General features: G+C 52.7%; 1 protein-coding gene across 1 annotated transcript in view; it reads left to right on the top strand.

Moving 5' to 3' along the window:
- The window catches only part of RHPN1 (rhophilin Rho GTPase binding protein 1), an 84557-nt gene extending 72445 nt beyond the window's left edge, over positions 1-12112 (top strand). The window contains exons 13-15 of the mRNA XM_060243055.1: positions 6530-6676; positions 7852-8010; positions 11902-12112. Coding sequence (XP_060099038.1) covers positions 6530-6676; positions 7852-8010; positions 11902-12090 — 495 coding nt within the window. The 3' untranslated portion in view covers positions 12091-12112. The remainder of the gene's footprint in view (positions 1-6529; positions 6677-7851; positions 8011-11901) is intronic.
- The last annotated feature ends 1720 nt before the right edge of the window (positions 12113-13832 follow it).

The raw sequence follows: 13832 nt of genomic DNA, 5'->3' as shown, positions 1-13832 counted from the left end.
TAGGCTGGAGTCCAGCTATACCTTTGAAACCAACAAGGTTCTTCAGGCTACAAGCATTCGAGAGTCTAAGTCCCCTTCGTCCGAATCCAGATGTTTGTTTGCAAACTACCATGGTTCCCCTGTGAAACTGTCTTCCTTCCTTGCTTGGTTGACAACAGGGTTTATTTTGTAGGGGAAACCCCAGCAGGAACTCATTTGCATATTAGGCCACACCCCCTGGCTATCATTGGTCCACACAGAGTTTTTTGTAGGAAAAGCCCAACAGTGACTCATTTGCATATTAGGCCACACACCCCTGGCACCAAGCCAGTCGGAACTGTGTTCCTGCTTAAGAAAAGCCCCGATTGGCAGGATATTTAGGTCCAGAATCCTCTTTCCAGGATTTTTGTGTGTTTTTTCTTCCTATTTCTAAAACTATGCATGGGTCTGATTGGGGAGGTTTGTAGCTCAGTCGCACAGCCGAGTCCGACTCTTTGCGATCCCCTGGCCAAAGTCACGCCAGGCCCTCCTGTCTTCCACCATCCTCCAAAGTCTGCTCAAATTCGTGTTTGTTACATCAGTAACGCTGTCCAGCCATCTCCTCTTTTGCCGTCCCCTTCTTCTTTTGCCTTCTCCCTTTCCCAGCATCAGGGTCTTCTCCAGGGAGTGCTCCCCTCTCATTTGGTGGCCAAAGGATTTGAGCTTCAGCTTCAGCATCTGACCTTCCAGGGAACAGTCTGGGTTGATTTCCCTTAGGATTGGGGATGGGTGGGGTGGTCATTTTCCTTCCCTCCCCAAATAACAAGCTGAAGTGTGCCCATTGAAGCTGAGGGCAAGAGACTGAGGGTGTGGAAAAGATGGTCCTTTACCCAGTGTGCATATGAACATACGAAGCTGCCTTCTACTGAATCAGACCCCCCCACTTGGTCCATCGAAGTCAGTCTTGTCTACTCAGACTGGCAGCGGCTCTTTATCCAGGGTCTCCAGCTGAGGTTTTTCACGCCTACGTGCTCTGACCCTTTTTAGTTGGCGATGCTGCGGATTGAACCTGGGGCCTTCTGCTTACCAAGCAGATGCTCTACCACTGAGCCACCGTCCTTTCCCTAAATTGCCTTGTGCAGTTCCTTGCTGCAAGGTGTAGCGATGATCCCAAGCTTAGGGGCAGTTCAAAAGGGGGTGAGACAGAAGGAGAGGTTCTTCCAGCAGCCACAGTAGCTAAATGGAGCCTCCAGGCTCAGGGGCAGTCTTCCACTGAATACCAGTTGGAGAGGGCTGCCTCCTTGGTCCACTGCTTGTGGCCTCTTGACTGGCCACGGGAACCCAGTTTGGGATTTTGAAATGAGCTGGAGGGTTTGGAATCCAAGTAAATAGCTGGGAATCAGACAGGCATGAACACGCAATGAAGGGTGGGTTATGGGATAAGAGAGTCTAGTTATTTGTACCTGGGGGGCATCTGACATAGGGTCCAGAAGTCAGCTTGGTACCCCTAGATCAGAAGAAGAAGAGACTGGATTTATATCCTGTCCTCCACTCCACACAGACGCCCTGTGGGGGAAGCGGGGCTGAAAGAGCTCTCCCAGAAACTCTCTGCCAGAGCTCTGGCTAACCCAAGGACATTCCAGCAGCTGCAAGTGGAGGAGTGGGGAATCAAACTTGGTTCTCCCGGATAAAAGTTGACTCACTTAACCACTACACCAAACTGGCTCTCGAACTAGGGGGTCCCCCAACCTTTTTGACCCTGGGGGCACCTTTGGATACAGTGTGCTGTGCGCAGCCACAAAATGGCTGCCTCAGGAGGAAGAGCCAGCTACAAAACGGCTGCCTCAGGAGGAAGAGCCAGCTACAAAACGGCTGCCTCAGGAGGCAGAGCCAGCTACAAAACGGCTGCCTCAGGAGGCAGAGCCAGCTACAAAACGGCTGCCTCAGGAGGCAGAGCCACCCACAAAATGACTGCCTCAGGAGGCAGAGCCAGCTACAAAACGGCTGCCTCAGGAGGCAGAGCCAGCTACAAAACGGCTGCCTCAGGAGGCAGAGCCAGCTACAAAACGGCTGCCTCAGGAGGCAGAGCCACCCACAAAATGACTGCCTCAGGAGGAAGAGCCAGCTACAAAACGGCTGCCTCAGGAGGCAGAGCCAGCTACAAAACGGCTGCCTCAGGAGGCAGAGCCACCCACAAAATGACTGCCTCAGGAGGCAGAGCCAGCTACAAAACGGCTGCCTCAGGAGGCAGAGCCAGCTACAAAACGGCTGCCTCAGGAGGCAGAGCCAGCTACAAAACGGCTGCCTCAGGAGGCAGAGCCACCCACAAAATGGCTGCCTCAGGAGGAAGAGCCACCCACAAAACGACTGCCTCAGGAGGAAGAGCCAGCTACAAAACGGCTGCCTCAGGAGGCAGAGCCAGCTACAAAACGGCTGCCTCAGGAGGCAGAGCCACCCACAAAACGGCTGCCTCAGGAGGAAGAGCCAGCTACAAAACGGCTGCCTCAGGAGGAAGAGCCAGCTACAAAACGGCTGCCTCAGGAGGCAGAGCCAGCTACAAAACGGCTGCCTCAGGAGGCAGAGCCAGCTACAAAACGGCTGCCTCAGGAGGCAGAGCCAGCTACAAAACGGCTGCCTCAGGAGGCAGAGCCAGCTACAAAACGGCTGCCTCAGGAGGAAGAGCCAGCTACAAAACGGCTGCCTCAGGAGGCAGAGCCAGCTACAAAACGGCTGCCTCAGGAGGCAGAGCCACCCACAAAACGACTGCCTCAGGAGGAAGAGCCAGCTACAAAACGGCTGCCTCAGGAGGCAGAGCCAGCTACAAAACGACTGCCTCAGGAGGAAGAGCCAGCTACAAAACGGCTGCCTCAGGAGGCAGAGCCAGCTACAAAACGGCTGCCTCAGGAGGCAGAGCCAGCTACAAAACGGCTGCCTCAGGAGGCAGAGCCAGCTACAAAACGGCTGCCTCAGGAGGCAGAGCCAGCTACAAAACGGCTGCCTCAGGAGGCAGAGCCAGTTACAAAACGGCTGCCTCAGGAGGGAGAGCCAGTTACAAAACGGCTGCCTCAGGAGGAAGAGCCAGCTACAAAACGGCTGCCTCAGGAGGCAGAGCCAGCTACAAAACGGCTGCCTCAGGAGGCAGAGCCACCCACAAAATGACTGCCTCAGGAGGCAGAGCCACCCACAAAATGACTGCCTCAGGAGGAAGAGCCACCCACAAAATGACTGCCTCAGGAGGAAGAGCCACCCACAAAACGGCTGCCTCAGGAGGCAGAGCCAGCTACAAAACGGCTGCCTCAGGAGGCAGAGCCAGCTACAAAACGGCTGCCTCAGGAGGCAGAGCCAGCTACAAAACGGCTGCCTCAGGAGGCAGAGCCAGCTACAAAACGGCTGCCTCAGGAGGCAGAGCCACCCACAAAACGGCTGCCTCAGGAGGCAGAGCCACCCACAAAACGACTGCCTCAGGAGGCAGAGCCAGCTACAAAACGGCTGCCTCAGGAGGCAGAGCCAGCTACAAAACGGCTGCCTCAGGAGGCAGAGCCACCCACAAAACGACTGCCTCAGGAGGCAGAGCCAGCTACAAAACGGCTGCCTCAGGAGGCAGAGCCAGCTACAAAACGGCTGCCTCAGGAGGCAGAGCCAGCTACAAAACGGCTGCCTCAGGAGGGAGAGCCAGTTACAAAACGGCTGCCTCAGGAGGCAGAGCCAGCTACAAAACGGCTGCCTCAGGAGGCAGAGCCAGCTACAAAACGGCTGCCTCAGGAGGCAGAGCCAGCTACAAAACGGCTGCCTCAGGAGGCAGAGCCACCCACAAAACGACTGCCTCAGGAGGAAGAGCCACCCACAAAACGGCTGCCTCAGGAGGAAGAGCCAGCTACAAAACGGCTGCCTCAGGAGGCAGAGCCAGCTACAAAACGGCTGCCTCAGGAGGCAGAGCCAGCTACAAAACGGCTGCCTCAGGAGGCAGAGCCAGCTACAAAACGGCTGCCTCAGGAGGCAGAGCCAGCTACAAAACGGCTGCCTCAGGAGGCAGAGCCAGCTACAAAACGGCTGCCTCAGGAGGCAGAGCCAGCTACAAAACGGCTGCCTCAGGAGGCAGAGCCACCCACAAAATGACTGCCTCAGGAGGAAGAGCCAGCTGCAAAACGGCTGCCTCAGGAGGCAGAGCCAGCTACAAAACGGCTGCCTCAGGAGGCAGAGCCACCCACAAAATGACTGCCTCAGGAGGAAGAGCCAGCTACAAAACGGCTGCCTCAGGAGGCAGAGCCAGCTACAAAACGGCTGCCTCAGGAGGAAGAGCCAGCTACAAAATGACTGCCTCAGGAGGAAGAGCCAGCTACAAAACGGCTGCCTCAGGAGGCAGAGCCACCCACAAAACGGCTGCCTCAGGAGGAAGAGCCAGCTACAAAATGACTGCCTCAGGAGGAAGAGCCAGCTACAAAACGGCTGCCTCAGGAGGAAGAGCCACCCACAAAATGGCTGCCTCAGGAGGCAGAGCCAGTTACAAAATGGCTGCCGCATCTCACATTCAGTCACACAGTGAAGATCCTTGTGCTTCTGTGGCCAAAGCAGCATTTTTAAAGAATCATTAGAACCAGTGGCCAATCTGTCCCCTTGCTGGGCAAATGCTCCACCTTGCCCTCCCCAAAATACTTAATGGGCATTGGGCAGCAGAAAAGTTGTTGACGGGCGCCCACAGGCACCGTGGTGGGGATTTCCGCCCTAGACTCTCTTCTGTCTTCTTTAGCCTGAGCTGGCAAGGGTGGAGTTCAGCTGTAAACATCTCCTAGAAAGAGTTCCTTGGCAGGAGACAAGTGAGCGGATGATGCAAAGGCTCTGAACTTGTGTCTTTGCATGTTCCTGGTGCTCCTTCCCAGAACTTGATTGTTAGAAATGAATTCTAATGGCAGGAGGAAGACAAGACATTTCTAGCACGGTGAACTTTTATATTATGCCTCCAACTCCCAGCTGCGGAGCCAGTTTGGTGTAGTGGTTAAGTGTGCGGACTCTTATCTGGGAGAACCGAGTTTGATTCCCCACTCCTCCACTTGCACCTGCTGGAAAGGCCTTGGGTCAGCCAGAGCTCTGGCATAGGTTGTCCTTGAAAGGGCAGTTTCTGTCAGCACTCTCAGCCCCACCTACCTCACAGGGTGTCTGTTGTCGGGGAAGGAGCTAAAGGAGATTGTAGGCTGCTCTGAGACTCTGTCCTTGAAAGGGTAGCTTCTGGGAAAGCTCTCTCAGCCTCACCCACCTCACAGGGTGTCTGTTGTGGGGGAAGGAGATAAAGGAGATTGTAGGCTGCTCTGAGACTCTGTCCTTGAAAGGGTAGCTTCTGGGAGAGCTCTCTCAGCCCCACCCACCTCACAGGGTGTCTGTTGTGGGGGAAGGAGATAAAGGAAATTGTAGGCTGCTCTGAGACTCTGTCCTTGAAAGGGTAGCTTCTGGGAGAGCTCTCTCAGCCCCACCCACTTCATAGGGTGTCTGCTGTGGGGGAAGGAGATAAAGGAGATTGTAGGCTGCTCTGAGACTCTGTCCTTGAAAGGGTAGCTTCTGGGAGAGCTCTCTCAGTCCCACCCGCCTTACAGGGTGTCTGTTGTGGGGGAAGGAGATAAAGGAGATTGTAGGCTGCTCTGAGACTCTGTCCTTGAAAGGGTGGCTTCTGGTTGAGCTCTCTCAGCCTCACCCACCTCACAGGGTGTCTGTTGTGGGGGAAGGAGCTAAAGGAGATTGTAGGCTGCTCTGAGACTCTGTCCTTGAAAGGGTAGCTTCTGGGAGAGCTCTCTCAGCCCCACCTACCTCACAGGGTGTCTGTTGTGGAGGAAGGAGATAAAGGCGATTGTAGGCTGCTCTGAGACACTGTCCTTGAAAGGGTAGCTTCTGGGAGAGCTCTCTCAGCCCCACCCACCTCACAGGGTGTCTGTTGTGGGGGAAGGAGATAAAGGAGATTGTAGGCTGCTCTGAGACTCTGTCCTTGAAAGGGTAGCTTCTGGGAGAGCTCTCTCAGCCCCACCCACCTCATAGGGTGTCTGTTGTGGGGGAAGGAGATAAAGGAGATTGAAGGCTGCTCTGAGACTCTGTCCTTGAAAGGGTAGCTTCTGGGAGAGCTCTCTCAGCCTCACCCGCCTCACAGGGTTTCTGTTGTGGGGGAAGGAGTTAAAGGAGATTGTAGGCTGCTCTGAGACTCTGTCCTTGAAAGGGCAGCTGCTCGGAGAGCTCTCTCACCTACCTCAGAGGGGTGGGAGGGGGGAAGAAGATAAAGGAGATTGTAAACTGCTCTGAGACTCTGATTCAGAGAGAAGGGCGGGGTGTAATCTACTGTGTTCTTCTTCTTCTTCTTCCTCCTCTTCCTGAAATGACCAGGAGACTTAGGAAACCTTGGTGAATTTAATTTTTCTGCCACGCCACCCTAAGAAGGTCTTGATTCTAGCCTGGAGCTGAAGTCCATCAGGGCTTCTGCTAGAACAAAACCTCGGTCCGAGAGGTGCCATAAGTTTCGAGTTTGTTTTTGCCCCGACTGGCTTAGCGTGGCGCCCCCCCCAGTTTCCTGAAACGCCGACTCTGCTTCCTCCAGGGCCCGCTTTCCGTTTTCTCTGCCAAGAACCAGTGGCAACCCCCGCGGAAGGCGCGCCTGCAGCGAGGTGACGGCGGCTTCGGCTTCACGCTCCGAGGGGATTCCCCGGTCCTCATTGCCGGGGTTGTCGCTGGAAGCTGTGCAGCGGTAAGTTGTGGATCGCGGCCATGCGAAGTGGCTGGGTCTGGTTTGGCCTTTATGAAAGGAGGCAGGAGGTTGAGAGAGCGGATCGTTTCTCCCTCTCCCAAAAGACTAGAACTCGAGGGCATCCAGTGAAGCTGGATTTTTGGGTGGAAACGGAGTTCTACTTAAGTTCCTTGGCTCTTCAGAGGAACTAGTTAGCCCCTGTGTGAGGCAGGAGGCTGGACTGGATGGACCCTCCCTGGTCTGATCTAACAGGACTTTTCTGAGGTTCTTCTCAGGGGAAGGCCTCGGCCTCTCTGCCCTGTTGCTGGCCCTCCAGAGGAACTGGCTGGCCACTCTGAGACAGGAGACTGGACTAGAGGGACCCTCCCTGGTCTGATCCAGCAGGGCTCTTCTGATGTTCTTATGAAGGCCTTGGCCTCTCTGCCCTGCTGTAGGTTCTCCAGAGGAACTGGTTGCCCCCTGTGTGAGACAGGATGCTGGACTAGAGGGACCCTCCCTGGTCTGATCCAGGAGGGCTCTTCTGGTGTTCTTCTCAGGGGAAGGCCTCAGACTCTCTGCCCTGTTGTTTGCTGTCCAGATGAACTGGTTGGCCACTGTGTGAGGTGGGATGCTGGATTAGATGGACCCTTACTTTTCTGAACTAACAGGACTTTTCTGAGGTTCTTCTCAGGGGAAGGCCTCGGCCTCTCTGCCCTGTTGTTGGCCCTCCAGAGGAACTGGCTGGCCACTGTGTGAGACAGGAGGCTGGACTAGATGGACTCTCCCTGGTCTGATCCAGCAGGGCTCTTCTGATGTTCTTATGAAGGCCTTGGCCTCTCTGCCCTGCTGTTGGTTTTCCAGAGGAACTGGTTGCCCCCTGTGTGAGACAGGAGGCTGGACTAGATGGATCCTCCCTGGTCTGACCCAGCAGGGCTCTTCTGATGTTCTTCTCAGGGGAAGGCCTCAGCCTCTCTGCCCTGTGGCTGGCCCTCCAGAGGAACTGGCTGGCCACTATTTGAGACAGGAGGCTGGACTTGATGGACCCTCCCTGGTCTGACCCAGCAGGGCTCATCTTCTGTTCTTTCAGGGGAAGGCCTCGGCCTCTCTGCGCTGTTGTTTGGTGTGAAGAGGAACCGGTTGGATGCTGGACGACATGTACTATCGGTCTGATCCCGCAGTTGATGTTGTTGTTTCAGGAAGCCGGCCTGAAGGAGGGGGACTACATCGTCTCCATCAGCGACAAGGACTGCAGGTGGGCCAGACACTCGGAGGTGGTCCAGCTGCTGAAGGTGATCGGGGACGAGGGGGTGGACGTCACCGTGATTACGCTGCAGCCCCCCGACGGGCAGAGCACAGTAAGTCATTCCCTTTGGAGTGGTGGCTGAAGTCCCTCAGCCGGCCAAGGGAAGCCCAGAGGCAGCAGAGAAGAGCTTTGGGTCATAGGGAAGGCCGTGGGCCGTCTTGTCCTGCACCTTGAGCCTCTTTAGATCTGGTTCAGCCCCTGCTCAGTGCAGGGAACCGACAACAAGGGCGTTCTGTCCAGCCTCTCTTTCAATGGGACAAGCCACCTGAGAGCAGAAATGTAAAACTCCCGGGGATTTTATAACTATGAAGTGGGGGAGGCAATTTTGGGGAGCATTGAAATACATGAGAAGCTTTGCTGCCTGAACATCATAAGATGCATCATTTAAAGCTTCATTAGCTTGGAGAAACGTTGACTGCGGGGTGACATGATAGAGGTTGACAAGATAATGCATGGGATGGAGAAAGTAGAGAAAGAAGTCCTTTTCTCCCTTTCTCACAATACAAGAACTCGTGGGCATTCGATGAAATTGCTGAGCAGTTGGGTTTGAACGGATAAAAGGAAGTCCTTCTTCACCCAAAGAGTGATTAACATGTGGAATTCACTGCCACAGGAGGTGGTGGCGGCCACAAGCATAGCCACCTTCAAGAGGGGTTTAGATAAAAATATGGAGCAGAGGTCCATCAGTGGCTATTAGCCTCAGTGTGTGTGTATGTATAAAATTTTTTGCCACTGTATGACACAGAGTGTTGGACTGGATGGGCCATTGGCCTGATCCAACATGGCTTCTCTTATGTTCTTATTAGCATGTAAAGTGACATATTTACGGGATTTAGAAGTATAAATGCCTTCATCGTTTTGCAGAATTGCAAGCGTAACCAAAATATATCAGGGCGTACATCGACCTGCATCCCTGTGCTCTTACACTTTTCACTCATTCCAAAAGAAAAGTAATTAATTCGTGTGAGAGGGGTTTTTTTTTTCTTGAAGGACTCCCCAAATTTCTCATTTTCCCAACAGAATTTTTTTTGACGAGGTCCCTGCTTTTTTTCTTGTGATACGCTTAGAGTGAATAAAACCATGTCTTAGAAATATTTATCTCGTTCCAAAAGGAAAAGAAAAATCCACTCCTTGTCAGACTTGCTGTGCTTTCCTGAGTTGCCTGGCATGAGCTGAGATTCACCTTGGATTCCACCCAAAGAGAGGGAGCTATCAGTTTCCTTTGGTCCTTGCTCTTCGTTTGTTTAAGAATAGGTAGCAAGTCAGCAAGTCAAACTTTCCTTGTTTTACTTAAGCACATACACACTCTTCCAACTTAGTTTACCAAACTTGCTCAAAGCAGGTTTTTAAAACAATAAAAATTGACATAAAAACAACATGAAATTGCTGAGCGGTCGGTTTAAAACGGATAAAAGGAAGTACTTCTTCACCCAAAGGGTGCCACAAGAGGTGGTGGCGGCTACAAGCATAGCCAGCTTCAAGAGGGGGTTAGATAAAAATATGGAGCAGAGGTCCATCAGTGGCTATTAGCCACAGTATGTGTGTGTGTGTGTGTGTGTGTATATATATATATATTTTTTTTTTTTGGCCACTGTGTGACAGAGAGTGTTGGACTGGAGGGGCCATAGGCCTGATCCAACATGGCTTCTCTTATGTTCTTATGTTCTTAACATAGTAGCAACACACATGAAGCTGCCTTATACTGATATGATATGATCACCATCTTCAAGGACTTGAAGGGCTGTCATCTAGAGGATGGTGTAGAATTGTTTTCTGTGGCCCCAGAAGGCAGGACCAGAAACAGTGGGTTGAAATTAAATCAGAAGAGTTTCTGGCTCAACATTAGATCATAGAATCATAGAGTTGGAAGGGACCTCTAGGGTCATCTAGTCCAACTCCCTGCACAATGCAGGAAACTCACAAACACCTCCCCCTAAATTCACAGGATCCTCATTGCTGTCAGATGGCCATCTACCCTCTGTTTAAAAACCTCCAAGGAAGGAGAGCCCATCACCTCCCAAGGAAGCCTGTTCCACTGAGGAATCGCTCTAACAGTCAGGAAGTTCTTCCTAATGTTGAGCCAGAAGCTCTTTTGATTTAATTTCAACCCATTGGTTGTGGTCCTGCCTTCCGGGGCCACAGAAAACAATTCCGCTCCATCCTCTATAGGACAGCCTTTCAAGTACTTGAAGATGGGGATCATATCACCTCTCAGCCGCCTCCTCTCCAGGCTAAACATCCCCAGCTCCTTCAACCTTTCCTCATAGGACTAGGTCTCCAGACCCCTCACCATCTTCGTCGCCCTCCTCTGGACCCATTCCAGCTTGTCTATATCCTTCTTAAAATGTGGTGCCCAAAACTGAGCACAATACTCCAGGTGAGGTCTTACCAGAGCAGAGTAAAGCGACACCATCACATCACGTGATCTGGACACTAGACTTCTGTTGATACAGCCCAAAATTGCATTTGCCTTTTTAGCCACCACATCACACTGTTGACTCATGTTCAGCGTATGATCCACTAAGACCCCTAGATCCTTTTCGCACATTCTACTGCTAAGACAAGTCTCTCCCATCCTATAACCATGCATTGGATGTTTCCTAACTAAATGCAGAACTTTGCATTTATCCCTGTTAAAATTCATTTTATTGGTTTTAGCCCAGTTGTCCAGCCTGTCAAGGTCATCCTGTATCCTGTTTCTGTCTTCTTCTGTGTTTGCAACCCCTCCCAATTTAGTATCATCAGCAGATTTAATAAGCATTCCCTCTATTCCTTCATCCAAATCATTGATAAAGATGTTGAACAAAACAGGTCCCAGGACAGATCCTTGAGGCACTCCACTTGTCACTCCTCTCCAAGAGGATGAGGAACCATTCACAAGCACTCTTTGGGTGCGATCTGTCAACCAGTCACAGATCCACCGAACGGTAACAGGATCCAAGCCACATTTTACCAACTTGTCAACAAGAATAATATGTGGAACTTTATCAAAAGCCTTACTGAAATCAAGATAAATGATGTCTACAGTATTCCCCCGATCCAGCAAGATAATCACTTTCTCAAAAAAAGAGATCAGGTTAGTCTGACACGGCTTGTTCTTGAGAAAATCATGCTGGCTCTTAGTAATCACATCCATTCTTTCTAAATGTTCCAGGACAGAATGTTTGATGCTTTGTTCTAAAACTTTAGGAAGAACTTCCTGACCGTTAGAGCGATTCCTCAGTGGAACAGGCTTCCTCGGGAAGAGGTGGGCTTTCCTTCCTTGGAGGTTTTGAAACAAAGGTTAGATGGCCATCTGACAGCGATGAAGATTCTGTGAATTTGGGTGTGAGTTTCCTGCATTGTGCAGGGGGTTGGACTAGATGACCATGGAGGTCCCTCCCAACTATTTGATTCTAGAATTCTACTAACTGAATCAGACCCTTGGTTCATCAAGGTCAGTCTTGAAAGAACATAAGAACCTAAGAGAAGCCATGTTGGATCAGGCCAGTGGCCCATCCAATCCAACACTGTGTCACACAGTGGCCAAAAATACCAGGTGCCATCAGGAGGTCCACCAGTGGGGCTAGAAGCCCTCCCACTGTGCCCCCCCCCCCCAAGCACCAAGAATGCAAAGCGTCCCTGCCCCAGACAGAGAGTTCCAACAATATGCTGTGGCTAATAGCCACTAATCGACCTCTGCTCCATGTGTTGATCCAATCCCCTCTTGAAGCTGTCTATGCTTGTAGCCGCCACCACCTCCTGTGGCAGTGAGTTCCACATGTTAATCACCCTTTGGGTGAAGAGGGACTTCCTTTTATCCATTCTAACCTGACTGCTCAGCAATTTTGTCGAATGCCCACGAGTTCTCGTCTTGTGAGAAAGGGAGAAAAGGACTTCTTTCTCCTCCCCCTCTCTGGCTCTTCTCATGCAGCTTTTCCGTCTCTCTCTTTTTCCCTGGAAGGTGGAGAAGAAGTCATCGGCGATGTCTTCGGGCGCCGGCAGCCCACTGAAAAGCAACAAAGAGAACCGGCGGAAGAGCTTGCTGCCGGGGAAGGGGGCCAGCACGATCCTGGCCTGGGGCCGGAGGAGTAAGCGCAGCACGTTCGGCCGCCCTTTTGCCGCAGTGGGAGACAACGACCAAGCCCACTGAGCGGCCCGGCTCCCTCACTTGTGAGGGCAGATGTTCGAGCGTCGGCAGCGTCCGATGGAACTGGAGGCCGGGCAACTTCCGAAAAGGGTCTGGACTGCCTGAAACGAAGCCTAGGTGAGCCGAACGCTGTTGCAGGACGTCGTGTCTAAATTCCAGACACTGCAGGAAGAACCGGGGATGCTGGACTGGAGGGACCCTTCCTGGTTTGATGCAGCAGGGCTCTTCTGCTGTTCTTCTTAGGGGAAGGCCTGAGCAGCTGGAAACTGGACGCTTGGCTAGACAGAACATTGGACTGTGATCTCGCGGAATTCTTTAAATGAACGAGGGCTGTGAACGCCAGCAGGCTGCAACGTGTCCTTTTCCAGTGTGTCTTCTTCCCTCGGCTAAAGCCACCTGCTGGGCCAGGCGACAGGGGCAGCGCGGCACAAGGAGCCACAGCCTTTTGGAGCTGTGCAGGCAGAAGGGGTGTGCCCAGGCCTCGCACTGTGGAAGCTCGTGCCCCTTTCTGGAGACTCTCGCCCTCAGTTTTGGAGCCACGGCCGTTTAGGGAAGGGGTGGGGGGAGGATTCCAGGTAGTTCAGAGCCAGGAGGGCAATCTAAAGGGTCTCGCGAGACAAGCCCTTGGGTGGTGGAAGTCTTGTCCTGAGGAACGGCAGTGCAGCTGAAGGGGAGGCGAATCGCTTCCAGCATCCTTGTGCAGGGAGGCATCTGAGGAGGCCGCGTGGCTCAGTGGCGGGTTCAGTCTCCGGCACCTCCAGTCGAAAAGGACCAGGGAATAAGTGAGGCCCTTGGAGAGCTGCTGCCGGCCTGAGCAGACAATACTGTGGACTGAATTCCTCCCTCTCCTTAGCTCTAAAGGTCAAGGTAGTCCCCTGTGCAAGCACCAGTCGTTTCCGACTCCGGGGTGACGTTGCTTTCACGTTTTCACGGCAGACTTTTTACGGGGTGGTTTGCCACTGCCTTCCCGTCATCTACACTTTCCCCCCAGCGAGCTGGGGACTCATTTTACCGACCTCGGAAGGATGGAAGGCTGAGTCAACCTTGAGCCGGCTACCTGAATCCAGCTTCCGCCGGGATTGAACTCAGGCCATGAGCATAGAGCTCGGACTGCAGTACTGCAGCTTTACCACTCTATGCCACAGGGCTCTTTCCGCTTAGTTCTATTCAGGGCTTCTTTCGTGGCAGGAACTGTTTTTCCTCTGTTTTGAGGGAGGGACGGTGGCTCAGTGGTAGAGCATCTGCTTGGTAAGCAGAAGGTCCCAGGTTCAATCCCCGGCATCTCCCAACTCAAAAGGGTCCAGGCAAGTAGGCGTGAAAAACCTCAGCTTGAGACCCTGGAGAGCCGCTGCCAGTCTGAGTAGACAAGACTGACTTTGATGGACCGAGGGTCTGATTCAATAGAAGGCAGCTTCATATGTTCCTATGTTCCTCTTAGGCCACACACCCCTGATGTAGCCAATCCTCCAGGAGCTTTCAGGGCTCTTAGTACAGGGTCTACTGTAAGCTCCAAGAGGATTGGCTACATCAGGGGGGTGTGGCTTAATATGCAAAGGAGTTCCTGCTACAAAAAAAAGCCCTGGTTCTATTGTACTTCTTGAAGATGAGCCTGGCAGGTTTTTATGTGGTTTGCTGAGATGCAGATCTGGTTTGCCCAGGGGGGCTCGCTGAATCTGACAAGACTTTGAGCTCGTCACATACCCAGGAAACTCTACAGAGAAATCATCATTTTGGCGTGTTGGCTG

This window comes from Heteronotia binoei, chromosome 7, assembly GCF_032191835.1.
Source record: "Heteronotia binoei isolate CCM8104 ecotype False Entrance Well chromosome 7, APGP_CSIRO_Hbin_v1, whole genome shotgun sequence".
Lineage (NCBI taxonomy): Eukaryota > Metazoa > Chordata > Lepidosauria > Squamata > Gekkonidae > Heteronotia > Heteronotia binoei.
The sequence above is the reverse complement of the archived record's forward strand: the minus strand, read 5'-3'. Positions and strand labels throughout refer to the sequence as shown.